This window comes from Trachypithecus francoisi, unplaced genomic scaffold, assembly GCF_009764315.1.
Source record: "Trachypithecus francoisi isolate TF-2019V2 unplaced genomic scaffold, Tfra_2.0 Lachesis_group15, whole genome shotgun sequence".
Classification (NCBI taxonomy): domain Eukaryota; kingdom Metazoa; phylum Chordata; class Mammalia; order Primates; family Cercopithecidae; genus Trachypithecus; species Trachypithecus francoisi.
In genome coordinates, this window is record NW_022681460.1 from 77,919,974 (window position 1) to 77,937,219 (window position 17,246).

The following is a 17,246-nucleotide window of genomic DNA, read 5'->3' on the forward strand; positions in this document are numbered from 1 at the left end:
TTCACAACATATCCCCATGAAGTGGCAAGGCCACTGTCTCTCTATGAGGTGTTCCGAGCTAACCTGATGCTCCAAGGGGCACGAAGAAGTCCACGTGACCTCCTTCTTCTTCAGTGGCCACATAGCTTCCTAATTTCTCCCAGAAATCTCTCACTTCAGGTCTCAGTAAATTTTTAACACCAATTTTATAGCCTGAGAAAAAAAAATCAAAATGTCATATTAGTTTGTAACATAATCCTGAACAGAAATTATTAGCAGTTTGTGAAAATGTAAGCACAAAATCAAAATGCCATCTGCCTATAAGACCAAGATACCTGAGGCATCTCTGCTTCCTCCTGCACCATGTCGGGGCCATCACCATGGCCCTGTTCTCCTTCACATCCTGGAATTGGACAGTATGCACTCAGGTTTACGACATTGCATTTCTGCCTCCACTGTGCAGCAGGGTAAGATATCAGGCGCATGCAGGGTTTAGGGTGGATGGCCAGCAAGTCATGGACTTTGCAACCAAGTTCCAAAGTAGAACTGTTTCCCAGGATTGCCAATCAAAAAATAAATAGTGCAGAGCAGAAGTAAGGCTCCCAGAGATGGTAACCATCAACTGAAACTCTCCTTTTCTCTCACTTCCCGACAGTTCTGTGTGATGATTCCGCTAAGCTGCATGGGTCTGGACTCATTTCTAAAGGAGTCCTGGAAACTCCACATTCCCAGGCTCTGGTGATGAAATGAAAACAGGCAAAGAATTCTGGTGTTTCACTCCCTCCCACTGGGAGGGAGAAAGGACTTCTTCATGTGACAGGGTAGCCAACTTTGTTTTGATGTTGTTTTGAAAGCAAAAGCTTTTGGGAAAACACAATTATATAGAAGGAAACTAGTTGTTTGAGGTATTTTGTCACTGTTACTGTTGCTTAAAAAACAAACAAAATAAGGGCCAGGAGCGGTGGCTCATGCCTGTAATCCCAACACTTTGGGAGGCTGAGGCAGGCGGATCACAAGGTCAGAAGTTCAAGATCAGCCTGGCCAATATGGTGAAACCCCATCTCTATTAAAAATACAAAAATTAGCTGGGCATGGTGACGCATGCCTGCAGTCCCAGCTACTCAGGAGGCTGAGGCAGAAGAATCGCTTGAACCCTGGAGGCGGAGGTTGCAGTGAGCCGAGATTGCGACACTGTACTCCAGCCTGGGCGACAGAGTGAGACTCCATCTCAAAACAAAACAAAAAAGCAGAAAAACACCCAGAATAAGGAAAAGACAGAGTTTGAAAACTTTTCTTACCTGGAGAACAAAAAGGCTGAGATCAAGAAACTCTAATAGGACATTCTACACGAGATAAACTTACTCCCATCATATAAACTTGCCAATATCTCTGCACCATTTAGAGAAGAGTTACTATGTCATTATACATTTAAACCCCAAACAAATAGTATCTGTGCTTTACTTTGGGAGGACATAGAAAAACGATGTGGAACACAACTTGCCCTAGGCACAGGTAAGCTAAACAGGGAAAACCAGAAGTAAGGTAAAATGAAACAAAAGACAATTCATTTCTGCCAATGATAAATTTCACTGAAACTTTCCAAGTACATGAAGTCCCAACCACAGAGATGGCAATTTGACAGGTGACTCAGGGACTCACTTTGCCATTTTGCTGGTTTACTCCAGCCATATCTGGGACCATCTTATTCCTTCTTTCCCCTCATCCCACAATGATGGAAGATTTCATTTGAGTAAGTTTTAAAACAATTTTACTTTAAGTGTAAGCAAGGAAGAATGTAAGTTATAAGAACAGAAACTAGATATTTACTTCTAAAACATTCATCATCTCTTTCTCCTGAAAAAAAGTAACCATTGAGGTTTGTTTTGAGGGGCAGGGGGTTGGGGGCTTTTGGTTTGTTTTTGTTTTTGTTTTTGTTTTTTTAAGACCTGGTCTTGTTCTGTAGCCCAGACTGGAGTGCAGTGGTTCAATGGCTCACTTCAACCTCCGCCCTGCTGGGTTCCAGGGATCCTCCCACCTCAGCCTCCCAAGGTGTAGCTGGGACTACAGAGGTGTGTGCCACCACACCCAGTTAATTTCTTTGTATTTTTTTGTAGAGATGGAGTTTCGCCATGTTGCCCAGGCTGGTGTGGGCTCCTGGGCTCAAGAGAGCCACCTACCTCGGCCTCCCAAAGTGTCGGGATTACAAGTGTGAGCCACCATGCTCCACCCCATTGAGATTTTTGATAGCTGCCCTGTAACAAGTTGACGATATCAGCCATTCCTTTCCTTTGTAGTATAAGCCAACTAGGAATATAATAAATGTTAGTGTATACCAATTTATAGATCTTGGTATTTGCTATTAAAATTGCTGCACTTTCATCAAATTTAAAACTTTTGTGCATCAAAGTGTACAATCAACAGAGTGAAAATGAAATCTATGTAATGGGAGAAAATATTTGCAAATCATATATTTCATAAGGGGTTAATATTTGTAATATATGAACTCTAACTCAACAGTGAAAAAATCAAATAACCTACTTTTAAAAAATGTGCAAAGGACATGAATAGACATTTCTCTAAAGAAGATAACCAAATGGCCAACAAGCCTATGAAAACATGCTTGACATCACTAATCAGAGAAATGCAAATCAAAACCACAATGAGATATTACATCCATTAGGATGGCTAGTATTAAAAAAAAAAGGCTAGGCATGGTGGCTCACACCTGTAATCCCAGCATGTTGGGGGCTGAGGTGGAAGGATTGATTGAGGCTAGTTGTTCCAGACCAGCCTGGACAATATAGTGGGACCCCATCTCTAAAAAATAAAAATAGAAATTAGCTGGATATGATGGTGTGCATCAGCTACTCAGGACGCTGAGGAAAAAGGATCACTTGAGCCTAGGAGTTCGAGGCTACAGTGAGCTATGATCACGCCACTGCATTTCACCTTGGGCAACAGAGCAAGGCTCTGTCTCCAAAAACAACCAACAAAACAAAACAAAAAGTAAATAAATAAAAAGCACAGATACACACAGAAAATAAGTGTTGGCAAGGATGTGGGATGTGTAGAGACTGTAACCCTTGTGCACTGTTGGTGGGATTAGGAAATGATGCAACTGCTATGGAAAACAGCATCGAGATATCTTTTTTCTTTCTTTCTTTCTTTCTTTCTTTCTTTTTTTTTTTTTTTTTTTTTTTTTTTTTTTTTTTTTTTTTTTTTTTTTTTTTTTTTTTTTTTTTTTTGAGATGGAGTTTCATTCTTATTGCCCAGGCTGGAATTCAGTGGCGCGATCTCGGCTCACTGCAACCTTCATCTCCCGGGTTCAAGCAATTCTCCTGCCTCAGCCTCCCGAGTAGCTGGGATTTCAGGCATGCACTACCACACCCAGCTAATTTTGTATTTTTAGTAGAGACGGGGTTTCTCTATGTTGGTCAGGCTGGTCTCAATCTCCCAACCTCAGGTGATCCACCCACCTCAGCCTCCCAAAGTGTTGGGATTATAGGTGTGAGCCACTGCAGCAGGCTAGAGATTTCTTTAAAAGGTAAAAATAGAACCATCATATAATCTATCAATCTCACTTCTGGTACATATCCAGAATTGAAAGCAGGATCTCAAAGAGATGGTTGCATACCCATATTCAACAATAGAGTGGAAGCAACCCAGTGTCCATCAGTGGATGAACAGGTAAACAAAACATGCTGTATATATGCCCTTAAAAGGAACACATACAACACGGATGACCCTTCAGGACATTATACTAAGTGACATAAGCCAGTCACGGCCAGGCAAAGTGGCCCATGCCTGTAATCCCAGCACTTTGGGAGGCTGAGGCAGGTGGATCACTGGAGGTTAGGAGTTCAAGAGCAGCCTGGCCACCATGGTGGAACCCCATCTCTACTAAAAATATAAAAATTAGCCAGGCATGGTGGTGGACACCTGTAATCACAGCTACTTGGGAGGCTGAGGCAGGAGAATCACTTGAATCCCGGAGGCAAAGAGAGGTTGCAGTGAGCCGAGACTGTGCCACTGCACTCCAGCCTGGGCGACAAGAGCGAGACTCTGTCTCAAAAAAAAAAAGCAATTCACAAGAAGACAAGACAAATACTGTGTGGTTCCCCTATAAGAGGTATCTAAAATACTCAAATTCACAGAAACAAGGTGGAATGGTGGTTGCCAGGCCTGTAGAAACGAGAAGAGAGAAGTTTGTTTTCAGTGGGCACAGCGTTTCAGTTTTGCAAGATGGAAAATTTTTGGAGATCTGTTTGACAACAATGTGAACCAACAATACCGAACTGCACACTTCAAAATGGTTACAACAGTAACCTGTTTCTTTAATCAAAATTTGAAAAAACGGTCATCAAAAAAATTGCTTCAAGTCAGGGTGTGGTGGCTCACCCCTGTCATCCCAGCACTTCAAGAGGCGAAGGCAGGAGAATCACTTGAGCCCAGGAGTTTGGGACCAGCATGGGCACCATGGAGAAACCCCACCTCTACAAAAAATACAAAAATTAGATGCGCGTGGCAGCACATACCTGTGGTCCCAGCTGCTCAGGAGGCTGAGGTGGGTAGATCACTTGAGCCTGGGAAGTCCAGGCTGCAGGGAGCCGTGATCACACCACTGCACTCCAGCTTGAGTGACAGAAAGAGACCCTGAACCAAAAAAATAAATAACTAAATAAATAAAAGCTTCACTTTTTTCATAAAGCCAAAAAATCAATACATCTTAGCAACTTGGAACTGAAATAGTCCTCCGAAAGTCATACTGTGGACACACTGCACGGCATGAAGTGGCATGGTTGTTCATCGTCAACCCCCAGGCCTACCTTGGAGTAAATTGATTTCTCTGCTATCTCCATCGCTAAATATTCCCATGCTGTGTGCCTTCCTCCCGTCCAGAGCTTTTTCTATCAGATACAGCAGGCTCTCCAAGGTTATGCTGTGTTCATATACCACAGAAACGACACCAGCCTTCACGCTCTCCACTAGCATCTGGAGAATGAAACCAAAGCTGCAGGAGCCGAGACCCACTATTTTAGAATATTTATTAATGAAAGAAATAGAATGGATACAAAATATGCCATGATTTCTAAAGAATTTTCAGAGATTATGGAAGAAGATAAGCTTCCTCCTTCATTGGTTTCTATTAAAATTAGTTTATTTCTAATTATAAGAGGAGAAAATTAAGTACACATGTAACTCCACTCAGAGATAAATACTATTAACAATTTAGATTATTTTCTTCCAGCCTTTTTATCTTTGTGCACAACATGCACAAAGACATACAAATAACTTTTAAAAAGTAATAGTGGCCAAGCACAGTGGCTCACACTTGTAATCCCAGCACTCTGGGAGACTGAGGCTGCTGGATAACTTGAGCTCAGGAGTTCAAGACCAGCCTGGGCAACATGGTGAAACCCCTGTCTCTACAAAAAATAAAAAATTAGGCAGGTGTGGTGGCATGTGCCTGTAGTCCCAGCAATCCTCCTGCCTTGGCCTCAAAGTGTTGGGATTATAGGTGTGGGCCACCATGTCCGGCCAGCATGATGCATTGTTAAACACTGCGGAAACTATCTATGGCCCACATGGAGATGAAGGCTCTGATCTTGCTTTCATGTGGATCCACTGAGCTCACCGGTTATCAGTGATTAGAGCTGACTCCTAGATGCCCAGAAGAAGTGAGTTCATATCTTAAAAGGAGCCATTTTGTTACAAACAGAAACTTTTCTAAGTATATGTCTCTATGTGTGCATATTCACACACATACACATATATACATACAAATACACTCACATATATAGATACAAAGATTGTCTTTGTGCGTACGTTATTTTTATATTATTCATATTAAAATTAAAATATATCACTTCATTACAGAGAAACCAAACAAGATTTCTGACATTGTTCTTTTGTGAGATGGTGGTTACATAATACTATTTGGGAATTTCAGAGAAGTTTCAAAGTAATTCTTAATCAGCATGCTCCTTTTTTGGATTAAGTGCAACAAATTAAATTCAACAGAAATTTATTGGACATGCACACTGATATGGTTTGGCTGTGTGTCCCCACCCAAATCTCATCTTGGATTGTAATCCCCATAATCCCCTTGTGTCGAGGGAGGGACCTGGTGGGAGGTGATTGGATCATGGGTGCGGTTTCCCGCATGCTGTTCTTGTGACACTGAGTTTTCATGAGATCTGATGGTTTCATAAGTGGCATTTTCCCTGCTCATTGCTCTCTCTCCTGCTGGCATGTGAAGAAGGTCCTTGCTTTCCCTTAGCCTTCTGCCATGACTGTAAGTTTCCTGAGGCCTCCTCGCCATGTCAAACTGTGAGTCAGTTAAACCTCTTTCCTTTATGAATTACCCAGTCTTGCGTATTTCTTTATAGCAGTGAGAATGGACTAATACACACACACACACACACACACTCACAAATGTTCAGACACAGAGATCTACATGTAGCATGTGTGAAGCTAAAAGAGTGGTGGAATTTTAGGATTTAGAATTCAGAATTTAGGTTCTAGTGTTTGAAACTTTGACACTTGAGTAAGTTGTCACCTCTCAGTTAAAAGGCCTCAGTTAAAAGTCTGGGCCTTTAATGCTTTTTCAAAATAATTTTGATTTATGATTACCTTTATCGCTTCTGTTTTTTGTTTGTTTGTTTGTTTTGAGACAGACTTACTCTGTCACCCGGGCTGGAGTGCAGTATCATGATCACTACAACCTCCACCTCCTGAGTTCAAGCGATTCTCATGCCTCACCCTTCTGAGTAGCTGGGACTACAGGTGCACACCACCACACCCGGCTATTTTTTTTGTACTTTTAGTAGAGATGGGGTTTTGCCATGTTGGCCAGGCTGGTCTTGAACTCCTGACCTCAGGTGATCCACCTACCTTGACCTCCCAAAGTGCTGGGATTACAGGTGTGAGCCACTGCACCTGGACTTTTATTTTTTTATAGAAACAGAGTCTCACTTTGTTGTCCAGGCTGGAGTGCAGTGGTATGATCACAGTTCGCTGCAGCCTCCACCTCCTGGGTTCCAGTGATCCTCCCACCTCAGCCTTCTGAGTAGCTGGGACTACAGGTATGTGCCACCACACCTGGCTTGATTTTCCTTTTAGAAGTTGAATCATTTTTCATAAACATGGTGGCCAAAAGATTGTCACACACCCTCTAGTCTAGATGAAAAAAAAAAAAAACAAAAAACTATCAGGACAGGACTGGCCTCATAACATATTCTACCTCATACGCAGGAATCCGGGATGATATTAATATGAAGTGTGGCCGGAGAGCATATGAAGAGCTGTTATCATTTTTATGAACTCCATGCGAATATTTCTTTGATAATAAAGGGTAGGAATGGCTTCCAGAAATATTGCTTCTATGGAGAAAAAGGAAATATGAGAAGTTTTCATGTTCTCTTACCTTGAGTTTTGGTAAGTAAGCAGCATATGTCTCTGGGCATCAGCTCTAATCTACAAGGCACGTGGCCCCCTTAGCCTCTCCCTGTGTTTTGTGGGGACAGTAGCAAATGGAGCTCCTGGGTGGGGTGAGGCCAAATCTGTTCTCCGAGCCTCTCCTCCGCCACATGTGGGATGCTGGAATAGTCTCTCAGAACTTACTTAGCTCGTAAATGAATGTAATGACATATTTGGGAGTTCAAAAAGATATTTAAAAAGAAGTAGCTGAGAGATTGTGAATATCCTTCTAGGCCTCAGTTGTTCCTGAATAATATCTTCATTCTCTCCACAGCCACCCTCACCTCCAACAATACCAGCAGCAGGGGCTTCCCTGTGCTTCCTAAAATTCCATATATATATTTTTGTTTGTTTGTTTGTTTGATTTTTAAGTGACAGGGTCCTGCTCTGTCACCCAGGCAGGAGTGCAGTTGTGTCCTCACAGTTCACTGCAGCCTCAACTTCCCAGGCTCAAGCAATCCTCCCACCTCAGCCTCCCAAGTAACTGGGACCACAGGTGTGTGCCATCACACCCAGCAGATAGGGTCTCGCTACGTTGCCTAGGCTGGTCTCCAACCCCTGAATTCAAGTGATCCTCGCACCTTGGCCTCCCAAAGTGCTGGGATTATAGGCGTGAGCCACCATGCCTGGCCTCTTAAAATTCTTTATGTGCCTTGAACAAGTAAATGTACATGCACACATTCACAAATGTTCAGACACACAGAGATCCATATGTAGCGTCAGTGGGTGAAGTTGAAAAAGTGTTGGAATCTTAGAGTTTTAAGTTCTAGTGTTTGACACTTTGACATGTGGGTAAGTCATGTCACCTTCCTAGGCCTCAGTTTCCTCATTTGAAACATAGGTGAGTGAGATTATATGATCTCAAGAATCCAAAGTTGGCTGGGCATGGTGGCTCACACCTGTAATCCCAGCACTTTTGGAGGCCGAGACCAGTGGATCACCTGAAATCAGGAGTTCGAGACCAGCCTGGCCAACATGGTAAAACCCCGTCTGTACTAAAAATAAAAAAATTAGCCAGGCATGGTAGTGCACGCCTGTAGTCCCAGCTACTCAGGAACCTGAGGCAGAAGAATCGCTTGAACCCAGGAGGCAGAGGTTGCAATAAGCTGAGATCGTGCCATTGCGCTCTAGCCTAGGTGACAGAGTGAGACTTCATCTCAAAAAAAAAAAAAAAGTTTAAAAAGAAATTCTAAGCAGATGCACAATGGTGATGGTTATGAATGTCAGATAGAATTGAATTTCTGGTAATTTCAGTGTATAGTATGATTTGGTAACTGAATGCAGCTGATGTTTCTCTATTTTGGGTAATAAAAGAATTATATTTGTACATATAAATATAAGTGGAAGTTATATTTGTATACTCTTACTTCATAGAAAACACTTGTGGAAAAATGTTATTTTTGCTCAATAACTTTATACAGAAAATATACTACATCTACAATATAGCTTCAATGCAGAGTTGAGAATATGTCAAGCTGGACTCAGTGGCACACGCCTGTAATCGCAGCTATTTGGGAGGATAGTGGGAGGATCGCTTGAGGCCACAAGTTTGACACCAGCCTGGGCAATGTGGCAAGACCTCATCTCAAAAAAAAAAAAAAAGAATATTTAAAATGTAAGTTTTGGATGTTATATGTTTACCTCTTCAGAAGGCATGTTTGACTACTGTTCTAGAAAATTAATTATCTTTACCGATATTTCATAGGATATGAGCCACAGAATTACACAAGATTTCTGCATGATAGCTAAATTTATTCTAGAGTGAATGTTTGGTATTGGGATGGTGTTGAGCCGTCAGTAGATGGAATTTTGCTTACCGCTTGGGCAAGATTTCTAAAGATGTCAAAACAAGCTGTTTCTCCAAAGCTTCATGTAATCCCACTCGCTCCCTTACAGTCTGGGAGAGGCGTGGTTGGCTTCTGGGCTTTAGCACGCTAGAGCAGCAAGTTCCACTAACCCAAGGGGGTCTAACTTTGAATAACTCCTCTGAAAAACAAAAAGCAGCAGGCGGGGCTGATTACTTCATACTTCTCCCAGCCAAGTCCACACAGATAAAGGCATCAAAAATAAAGCTGTACCAGGGCAAGGTTCCAAATGACAATAATTACAGCCATTTTCATGTACTCTGTTTGGATTTCTCATCCTCTCGGCACTGTGGCTGTGAGCTACCAGTCATTTCAGGTCAAGAAACACAGCTCAGAGAACAAGCAATCCTTTTCTTGCGGAGACCAGTTAATCTTTTGATATGTGTCACATTCATTTGTGCCCTTCTTCTTGCCTTCAAGCAATTTCTTATTTGTCACAATCTCACCGGAGGGTGAGTTAGTGGGAAGAAAGCACGGGAGAACTCAAATCAGTTTTGCTGTTTTCTTTTACACACTGCGTAAAGCATAAGGCCTAGCTGAGGCTGGGCACCGTGGCTCACGCCAGCACCTTGGGAGGCCAGGGTGGGTGGGTCACTTGAGCCCAGGAATTCAGGACCAGCCTGGCCAACATGGAGAAACCCTGTCTCTACAAAAATACAAAAAATTAGCAGGGCATGGTGGTGTGCACCTGTGGTCCCAGCTACTCGGGAGGCTGAGGTGGGAGGATCACTTGAGCCTCAGAAGTTGAGGCTGTAGTGAGCCAGAGATTGCACCACTGCACAGCCTGGGTGACAGAGTGAGACCCTGTCTCAAAAATATATAAATAAATAATTAATTAAATAAATAGGGGGCGTAACTGAAAGATGCTTTAAAAAGAGAGGAAAAAGATGTCCTCTTTCTCCTTTTTTAAATGGCATTTTCCCTGCTTCCATTCTCACTTTCATTTCTCTTCCTTTTTTCATCACTCCCAGTTCCTCTGTTTTGAACCTATTTATTTGCTTCTTATCCGTGTTCAAACATCTTTCTGCTCTTTGTTTTTGGTCTTATAAGCCTAAAAGGAGCCAGAATAGCAATGGAGACACTGATATTTAACCTTATATATTTTGTCTGAAATCTTTGTTTTTCTCATCAATTAACTTGAAATATACAATAAAGAAAAAAGCTCATCTGGAAAATAAAGACTGTCACTCAGAGTACTGCAAAAGACAGGGCTGTCCTCCTCTGTGGGAATTTGTATGTGATCCATTTGTTTCTACAATATTTACATAAGATATAAAGGTTTAAAATGCTACTTACTGTTACGTAGTGCAATTTCCTCCCAAATTCTTTTCCTCAAGCACTTTTCTCTTTGTCTCTCCAGTAGTTCCTCATCTTCTGTTTTGGGTTCATTCAGCGTCCCATAAGTAGCAGCAGCCTCCCTAGGTGTCAGCCAGTCTAAGTGGGACACACAGGCAATGTAATGGCGCTTCCAAGCACCATACTCATTAGCTGTTGGAGTATAGGGCAGAAACCACCCGAATTTAACGCATTTGGGCATCCATAAGCAATCCTTCAGAAACAAGAGGAAGATGAATCACAAATTGTTTTCAGACAGTTTTCTAGCAATAATATTTTCAGGTACACAGATACTTTTTCATTACACTAAGATTTCTGGTACAAAAATCTGAGAATTCGTATGCAAATCCATTTGTTCTACAATGTTTACATAAAATATAACGTTTTTAAAAACATTTTATTTTATTTTATTTTATGTATTTATTTTGAGATGGAGTCTCGCTGCGTCACCCAGGCTTGAGTGCGGTGTCTTGATCTCGGCTCACTGTAAGCTCCACCTCCTGGGTTCACGCCATTCTCCTGCCTCAGCCTTCTGAGTAGCTGGGACTACAGGCACCCGCCACCACGCCCGGCCAATTTTTTTGTATTTTTAGTAGAGACAAGGTTTCACTGTGTTAGCCAGTATGGTCTTGATCTCCTGACCTTGTGATCTGCCTGCCTCGGCCTCCCAAAGTGCTGGGATTACAGGTGTGAGCCACTGCGCCTGGCCTTTTATTTTTATTTCTTTTTTTTTTTCTTTTTGAGACCAAGTCCTGCTCTATCACCCAGGCTGGAGTGCAGTGGTGCGATCTCAGCTCACTACAGCCTCTCCCTCCTGGGTTCAAGCAATTCTCTTGCCTCAGCCTCCTGAGTAGCTGGGATTACAGGTGCATGCCACCATACCCAGCTAGTTTTTTTGTATTTTTGCTAGAGATGGGGTTTCTCCCTGTTGGCCAGGCTGGTCTGGAACTCCTGACTTCAGGTGATCCACCCGCTTCAGCCTCCCAAAGTGCTGGGATTACAGGTGTGAGCCACTGCACCTGGCCAGATATAAGGTTTTAAAATGCTACTATTGACTTACTATCTGAACTTGACTTGGAAATAAGAAGCATATCTTGTTCCATAGGAAAGATATTATTTGATGAATATATACATTATATGTGAATGTATGTATTAGACCTCTTTGTGATACTTATCTAGTGTTCCAATAGCATTTGGTTACATTAACCCTAGATTCTGAGAATTCAGCTTCTAGCAATAGTGGAATAGTTTCTTTCAGATTAACCCTCTTATTGAGAATAATTTTGACTGAAGCATATGATATTGCCAATATGCAGCCATTTTGACATAAGAAAAAGAAAATTTCATGTGGTTTGATCTAATGAAATACCGACCAAATATTATACAATTATTTGAAGGCTATATTATAGAGCTATCAATGCAATAAGGATTTGTTCAACCGAGACCCCAGAAAGAAGGGAAACCCAGAGAGGTAAGCCTGATATTTGGCATCACTTTTTACTTCAAGGCATTTGTCAGTTCCAAAGTAAAGCTTGTTAGGCTGAGAATCCGAACAGAAAGTTATGACTAAAAGACTTAGATGCTAGAAGAGAATCTTAGGCATTCTCACAGGGAAGAGAGGACACAAATGGAAATTTAGGGCCCACTAAGAGGAAGAGCCTTAGTAATCACACCAGCTTTCAATTAAGATTCTTTTCAGGAAGGATAATACTGAATTAGACAAACTCACAAAGACTGAAGCCAGCTTTGAAATATCTCATTCCTTGACTAGATTTGTATGATTTGTTCCTAGCACTAGATGTGCCAGAAGCAAAAGTAAATTCTCTCTGGAGGAAGATAACATCACCCAGAGACTCAAAGGATCACATCAATTTTGTATACTCAGTATGTGGTACTCAATCAAAATTAACTAGAACACACAATAGACAAGAATTCTGTCTTCTTTTTGGTTTTTAGTAACTATAGAGAGATCCACAGGCAATCCAAATACTGTAATCACCAGACATGAACTTTGGGGAAATAAACACTCTATAATTAATATATCTAAAATAAATGACTAGGTGGAAAATTTTGGCAAAAGAAATCAGTATTCTAGAACTGAAAATATATAATAACTGAAATTTAGAACTCAGTGGATGGGTTTAAGATCAGATTAGAATCTAGCTAAAGAAATAATTAGTAAACTGAAAGACGGGTCTGAAGAAAATCCAGACTGAAATACTGAAGGTCACAGAAATGGAAAATGTATAAAAGAATATGAAAGTTACGAGACATGGTGAATCTTTCCAACCTATAAGTATTGGAATACTAGGAGAAAAAGGGAGAGAATGGGGCAGAATCAATAAGAAGAAATAACATCTGAGAATGTTTCAAAACTGATGAAAGACATTAAGTCTCAGACTCAAAAATCACAGCCAAATACAAGATACATAAACACTCACACCTAGGTATATCACAATAACGTTACTGAAAATGAAAGAAAAAGTCCAAAAAGCAGCTAGAGATGATAGAAATGTTACCTTTAAAGGATCAACAATAAAACTTGACTTCTCAAGAAAAAAAAATGAAATATTTCAAAGTTCTATAAAAAAATTAGCTGCCAACCTAGAATTCAGATTTCTTACTGAAATATCTTCTAAGTATGAAGATGAAATAGATATTTTCAGACACACAAAAACTAAGAGAATTTATCAGCAGCACACCTGTACTCAAGGTAATATTAAATAGAACGTAAAAGGAAAATGATCTCAAATGGAAACTAAGAGATGCAGAACAGAAAAAAATGAGCTACAGAAAAAAATATGGTCATATATAAATAAATATTGACTACATAAAACAATAGTAATAAAGATTTGTGAGATAAGTGTTTATGTGTTATAAATGTTTATTTTACACACTTAACCCTTGAACAACGGGTTTGAACTGCATGGGTGCATTTATACGCGCTTTCTTCCACCTCTGCCTCCCCTAAGACAGCAAAACCAACCCTTCCTCTTCCTCCTCCTTTTCCTCTTCTTCCTCAGCTTCCTCCCTACTCAACATGAGGATGAAGATCTTTATGATGATCCATTTCCACTTAACAAATAGTAAATATATTTTCTCATGAATGTTTAAATAACAATCTCTTTTCTCTTGCTTGCCATATTGAAGAATACAGTATATAATATACATACAAAACGTGTGTCAATTGACTGTTAGCATTATCAGTAAGTCTTCTGGTCAACAGTAGGCTATTAGTTATTGGTATATATAAAATAAAAATCTTTAACAAAAAAGCATGGAAACAGAGGAGGGTCAATGAAGTTAAAGGGTTCTAAGCTCCTTGCATTGCCTTAGAAATGGTAAGGTAATATTAATACAAGGTTATATGTTATAATCTCTATGGTAACCATGAAATAACTGTTAAATAATCTAACAATTGAAAATACAAATTTTTTTTTTTTGAGACAAAAGTCTTTCTCTCTTGCCCAAGCTGGAGTGCAGTGGCCCGATCGCTGCTCACTGCAAGCTCTGCCTCTGGGTTCATGCCATTCTCCTGCCTCTGTCTCCCAAGTAGCTGGGACTACAGGCGCCCACCACCACGCCTGGCTAATTTTTTTTTTTTTTGTATTTTTAGTAGAGACGGGGTTTCACCGTGTTAGCCAGGATGGTCTTGATCTCCTGACCTCGTGATCCGTCAGCCTCGGATCGTGAGCCACCACATCCAGCCTGAAAAAAAAATTTTAATTAACGCAAAGGAAGACAGGGAGAGGGAAAAAACTAAATGCGACAAACAAAAAATAGTAAAATGATGGATTAAACACAAATATATAAGTGTTTACAGAAATATAAACAGACTAGCTAGGCACAGTGGCTCACACCTGTAATCCCAGCACTTTAGGAGGCTGAGGTGGGTGGATCTCTTGAGCCTAGGAGTTCCAGACCAGCCTGGCCAACATGGCGAAACCTCATCTCTACTAAAACTACAAAAATTCACTGGGCATGGTGGTGCATGTCTATAGTCCCAGGTACTCAAGAGGCTGAGATGGGAGGACCACTTGAGCCTGGGAGGCAGAAGTTGCAGTGAGCCAGATGGTACCACTGCATTCCAGCCTGGGCAATAGAACGAGATCCTGTCTCTGAAAAAAAAAAAGTATGTGTATTGTTACATTTTATTAAATATTTTACAAGAAAAGGGACAGCCTAGAGGCAGAATTAATGGCAAAAGATGTTAATTTTAAACAGCTGCTGCTTTTAACTGCTTTCAACTGCTGTTAAGATCGCAATGTATGTTCTTTAACAGATGTTAGACAATAAGGGATCAGTTGAGGCTGTGGTTGTGTAGCAGTTTCTAGAGCTGAGTTATCGGAGATAATATACAAAATCTAAAGCATAAATCATTTTTCATGAAGAAAAGTGAACTTCTTGGCAGGGCGCGGTGGCTCATGCTCGTAATCTCAGTACTTTGGGAGGCCGAGGCAAGCGGAACCCAAGGTCAGGAATTTGAGACCAGCCTGACCAACATGGTGAAACCCCGTCCCTACTAAAAATACAAAAATTAGCCAGGTGTGGTGGCAGGCGCCTGTAATCCCAGTTACTCAGAAGGCTGAGGCAGGAGAATCGCTAGAACCCAGGAGGTGGAGGTTGTAGTGAGCCGAGATCGCGCCACTGCACTCCAGCCTGGGTGACAAAGCGAGACTCCGTCTCAAAAGAAAGTGAACTTCTTTAACCAAGATAAAATGTTTTCTAAATAATTATACTGAGTATTTAAAGATTTTTTAAGTAACAGGAATTATTGGATAGTCTATATGCCTTATTTATTTATAGAAATACATTATTGTATTTCACTTATCCCTATTTTTTCTCTCAAGGGTAAGGGATGGATCAGGTACCCTCAGCTATTGTCTTCAGGGAAGGGAGCTACCCTAGTAGCCTCATTTAAGATTACAGCTGTACTTGTGCCCTATTACTAGGAAGTGACAAATAGTAAACCTGTTCAGTTAAAAACTTCCAGGGCCAGCTGACTTGGGCAGCTGCACACAAATCTTTCGGACTCAGAAAGGAAAAGATATATAGAGAAATGAAGCGTGGTAACACTGTAGAGAAATCCACTTTGGCCACTTGCATCCTTTCTGAAAACCAGTCTTGGACAAACCTAAAAAGAAAGAGAAATTTAGTTTAGAACACTAATGTCTAAAATTGACTAAAAAGTCAGCATAAATATTGGTCATTGATCTTCCTCCAGTGTTCTACCTATAAAAAATCCTAACAAAACATAAATCTAGATTTTAAAAATATTTAGGCCGGGTGTGGTGGCTCAAGCCTGTAATCCCAGCACTTTGGGAGGCCAAGGTGAGCGGATCACTTGAGGTTAGGGGTTCAAGACCAGCATGGCCAACACAGCACAACTCTGTCTCTACTAAAAATACGAACAATTGGCCGCGGTGGCTCAAGCCTGTAATCCCAGCACTTTGGGAGGCCGAGACGGGCGGATCACGAGGTCAGGAGATCGAGACCATCCTGGCTAACACGGTGAAACCCCGTCTCTACTAAAAATACAAAAACTAGCCGGGCGAGGTGGCGGGCGCCTGTAGTCCCAGCTACTCAGGAGGCTGAGGCAGGAGAATGGCGTAAACCTGGGAGACGGAGCTTGCAGTGAGCTGAGATCCGGCCACTGCACTCCAGTCCGGGCGACAGAGCGAGACTCCGCCTCAAAAAAAAAAAAAAAAAAAAAAAAATACGAACAATTAGCTGAGTATGGTGGTACGTGCCTGTAATACCAGCTACTTGGGAGGCTGAGGCAGGAGAATCACTTGAACCCAGGAGGCTGAGGTTGCAGTGAGCCGAGATCGTGCTACTGCACTCCAGCCTGGGTAACACAGTGACACTCTGTCTCAAAAAAAAAAAAAAAAGGATTTGCTTTGAATTATCCATTCTAAAAAGGAAGACAAATAACAAGAATATCTAAAATTTACAGGAAGAAAACAGTCTTCGAGTAAACCTAGTTTGGTGTGATTTTCAAGAGAAAAAGACTATAAAACCTTTTCACTATCAATTTAAAACTCAACCCAAGATTTTTAATGGAGTTGAAATTCAAAGCAAAGATATATTCACCGAGATTTTCTTGTGTGTGGACTTTTTTGTTTTTTTAGACCAGTGCTTCTGGAAGAAATTTCTTTTTCCTTTTGAGTGGCTGCCTCTATTACAAGACCAAATTCTCTTCCCCACTGGAGCTGACACACTATATTATGTGATGTATTTAATCCTTCTTTTAACACAAAGCTGGCCATATTCTGAAATGGCAATCATTTGTCCTGAATGGGTAGCAGGTATAGAAAAGAAGAATGTGCTATTACGGGTCAGTAAGAGGGTTTGCTCAGCCTGGCGTGGCCACGGCAAGAGTGTGGAGAGACTCAGTGGGGCAATAGCCATGTGCAGAAGGGGAGAAGGAGACGATGGCTTCTGAAGGGCTGGAAGATTGGTTGTTTACAGGGGGTTGGGAAAGATTTGAAGATTATGGGAGCTAGGTTTCTCACTTTTGGAAAAAGGATCTACAAATATATAAAGGAGGAAAGCTAGACTAATCTATACGGAGTTGGAGAGAAATTG

At 41.2% G+C, this 17,246-nt stretch overlaps 1 protein-coding gene across 8 annotated transcripts in view; it reads right to left on the reverse strand.

The window, feature by feature from the left end:
• ECT2L (epithelial cell transforming 2 like) overlaps positions 1 to 17,246 on the reverse strand; it is a 109,703-nt gene that overhangs the window by 51,616 nt on the left and 40,841 nt on the right. For 7 of the 8 annotated variants that reach the window (XM_033235309.1, XM_033235312.1, XM_033235308.1 and 4 more), the window contains exons 4-9: positions 15,630 to 15,792; positions 10,620 to 10,872; positions 9,276 to 9,444; positions 7,223 to 7,361; positions 4,806 to 4,971; positions 64 to 192 (exon numbers count right to left, since the gene is read on the reverse strand). In XM_033235309.1, the coding sequence (XP_033091200.1) occupies positions 64 to 192; positions 4,806 to 4,971; positions 7,223 to 7,361; positions 9,276 to 9,444; positions 10,620 to 10,872; positions 15,630 to 15,792 (1,019 nt within the window). The remainder of the gene's footprint in view (positions 1 to 63; positions 193 to 4,805; positions 4,972 to 7,222; positions 7,362 to 9,275; positions 9,445 to 10,619; positions 10,873 to 15,629; positions 15,793 to 17,246) is intronic. The other variant, XM_033235306.1, reaches the window with a different exon arrangement.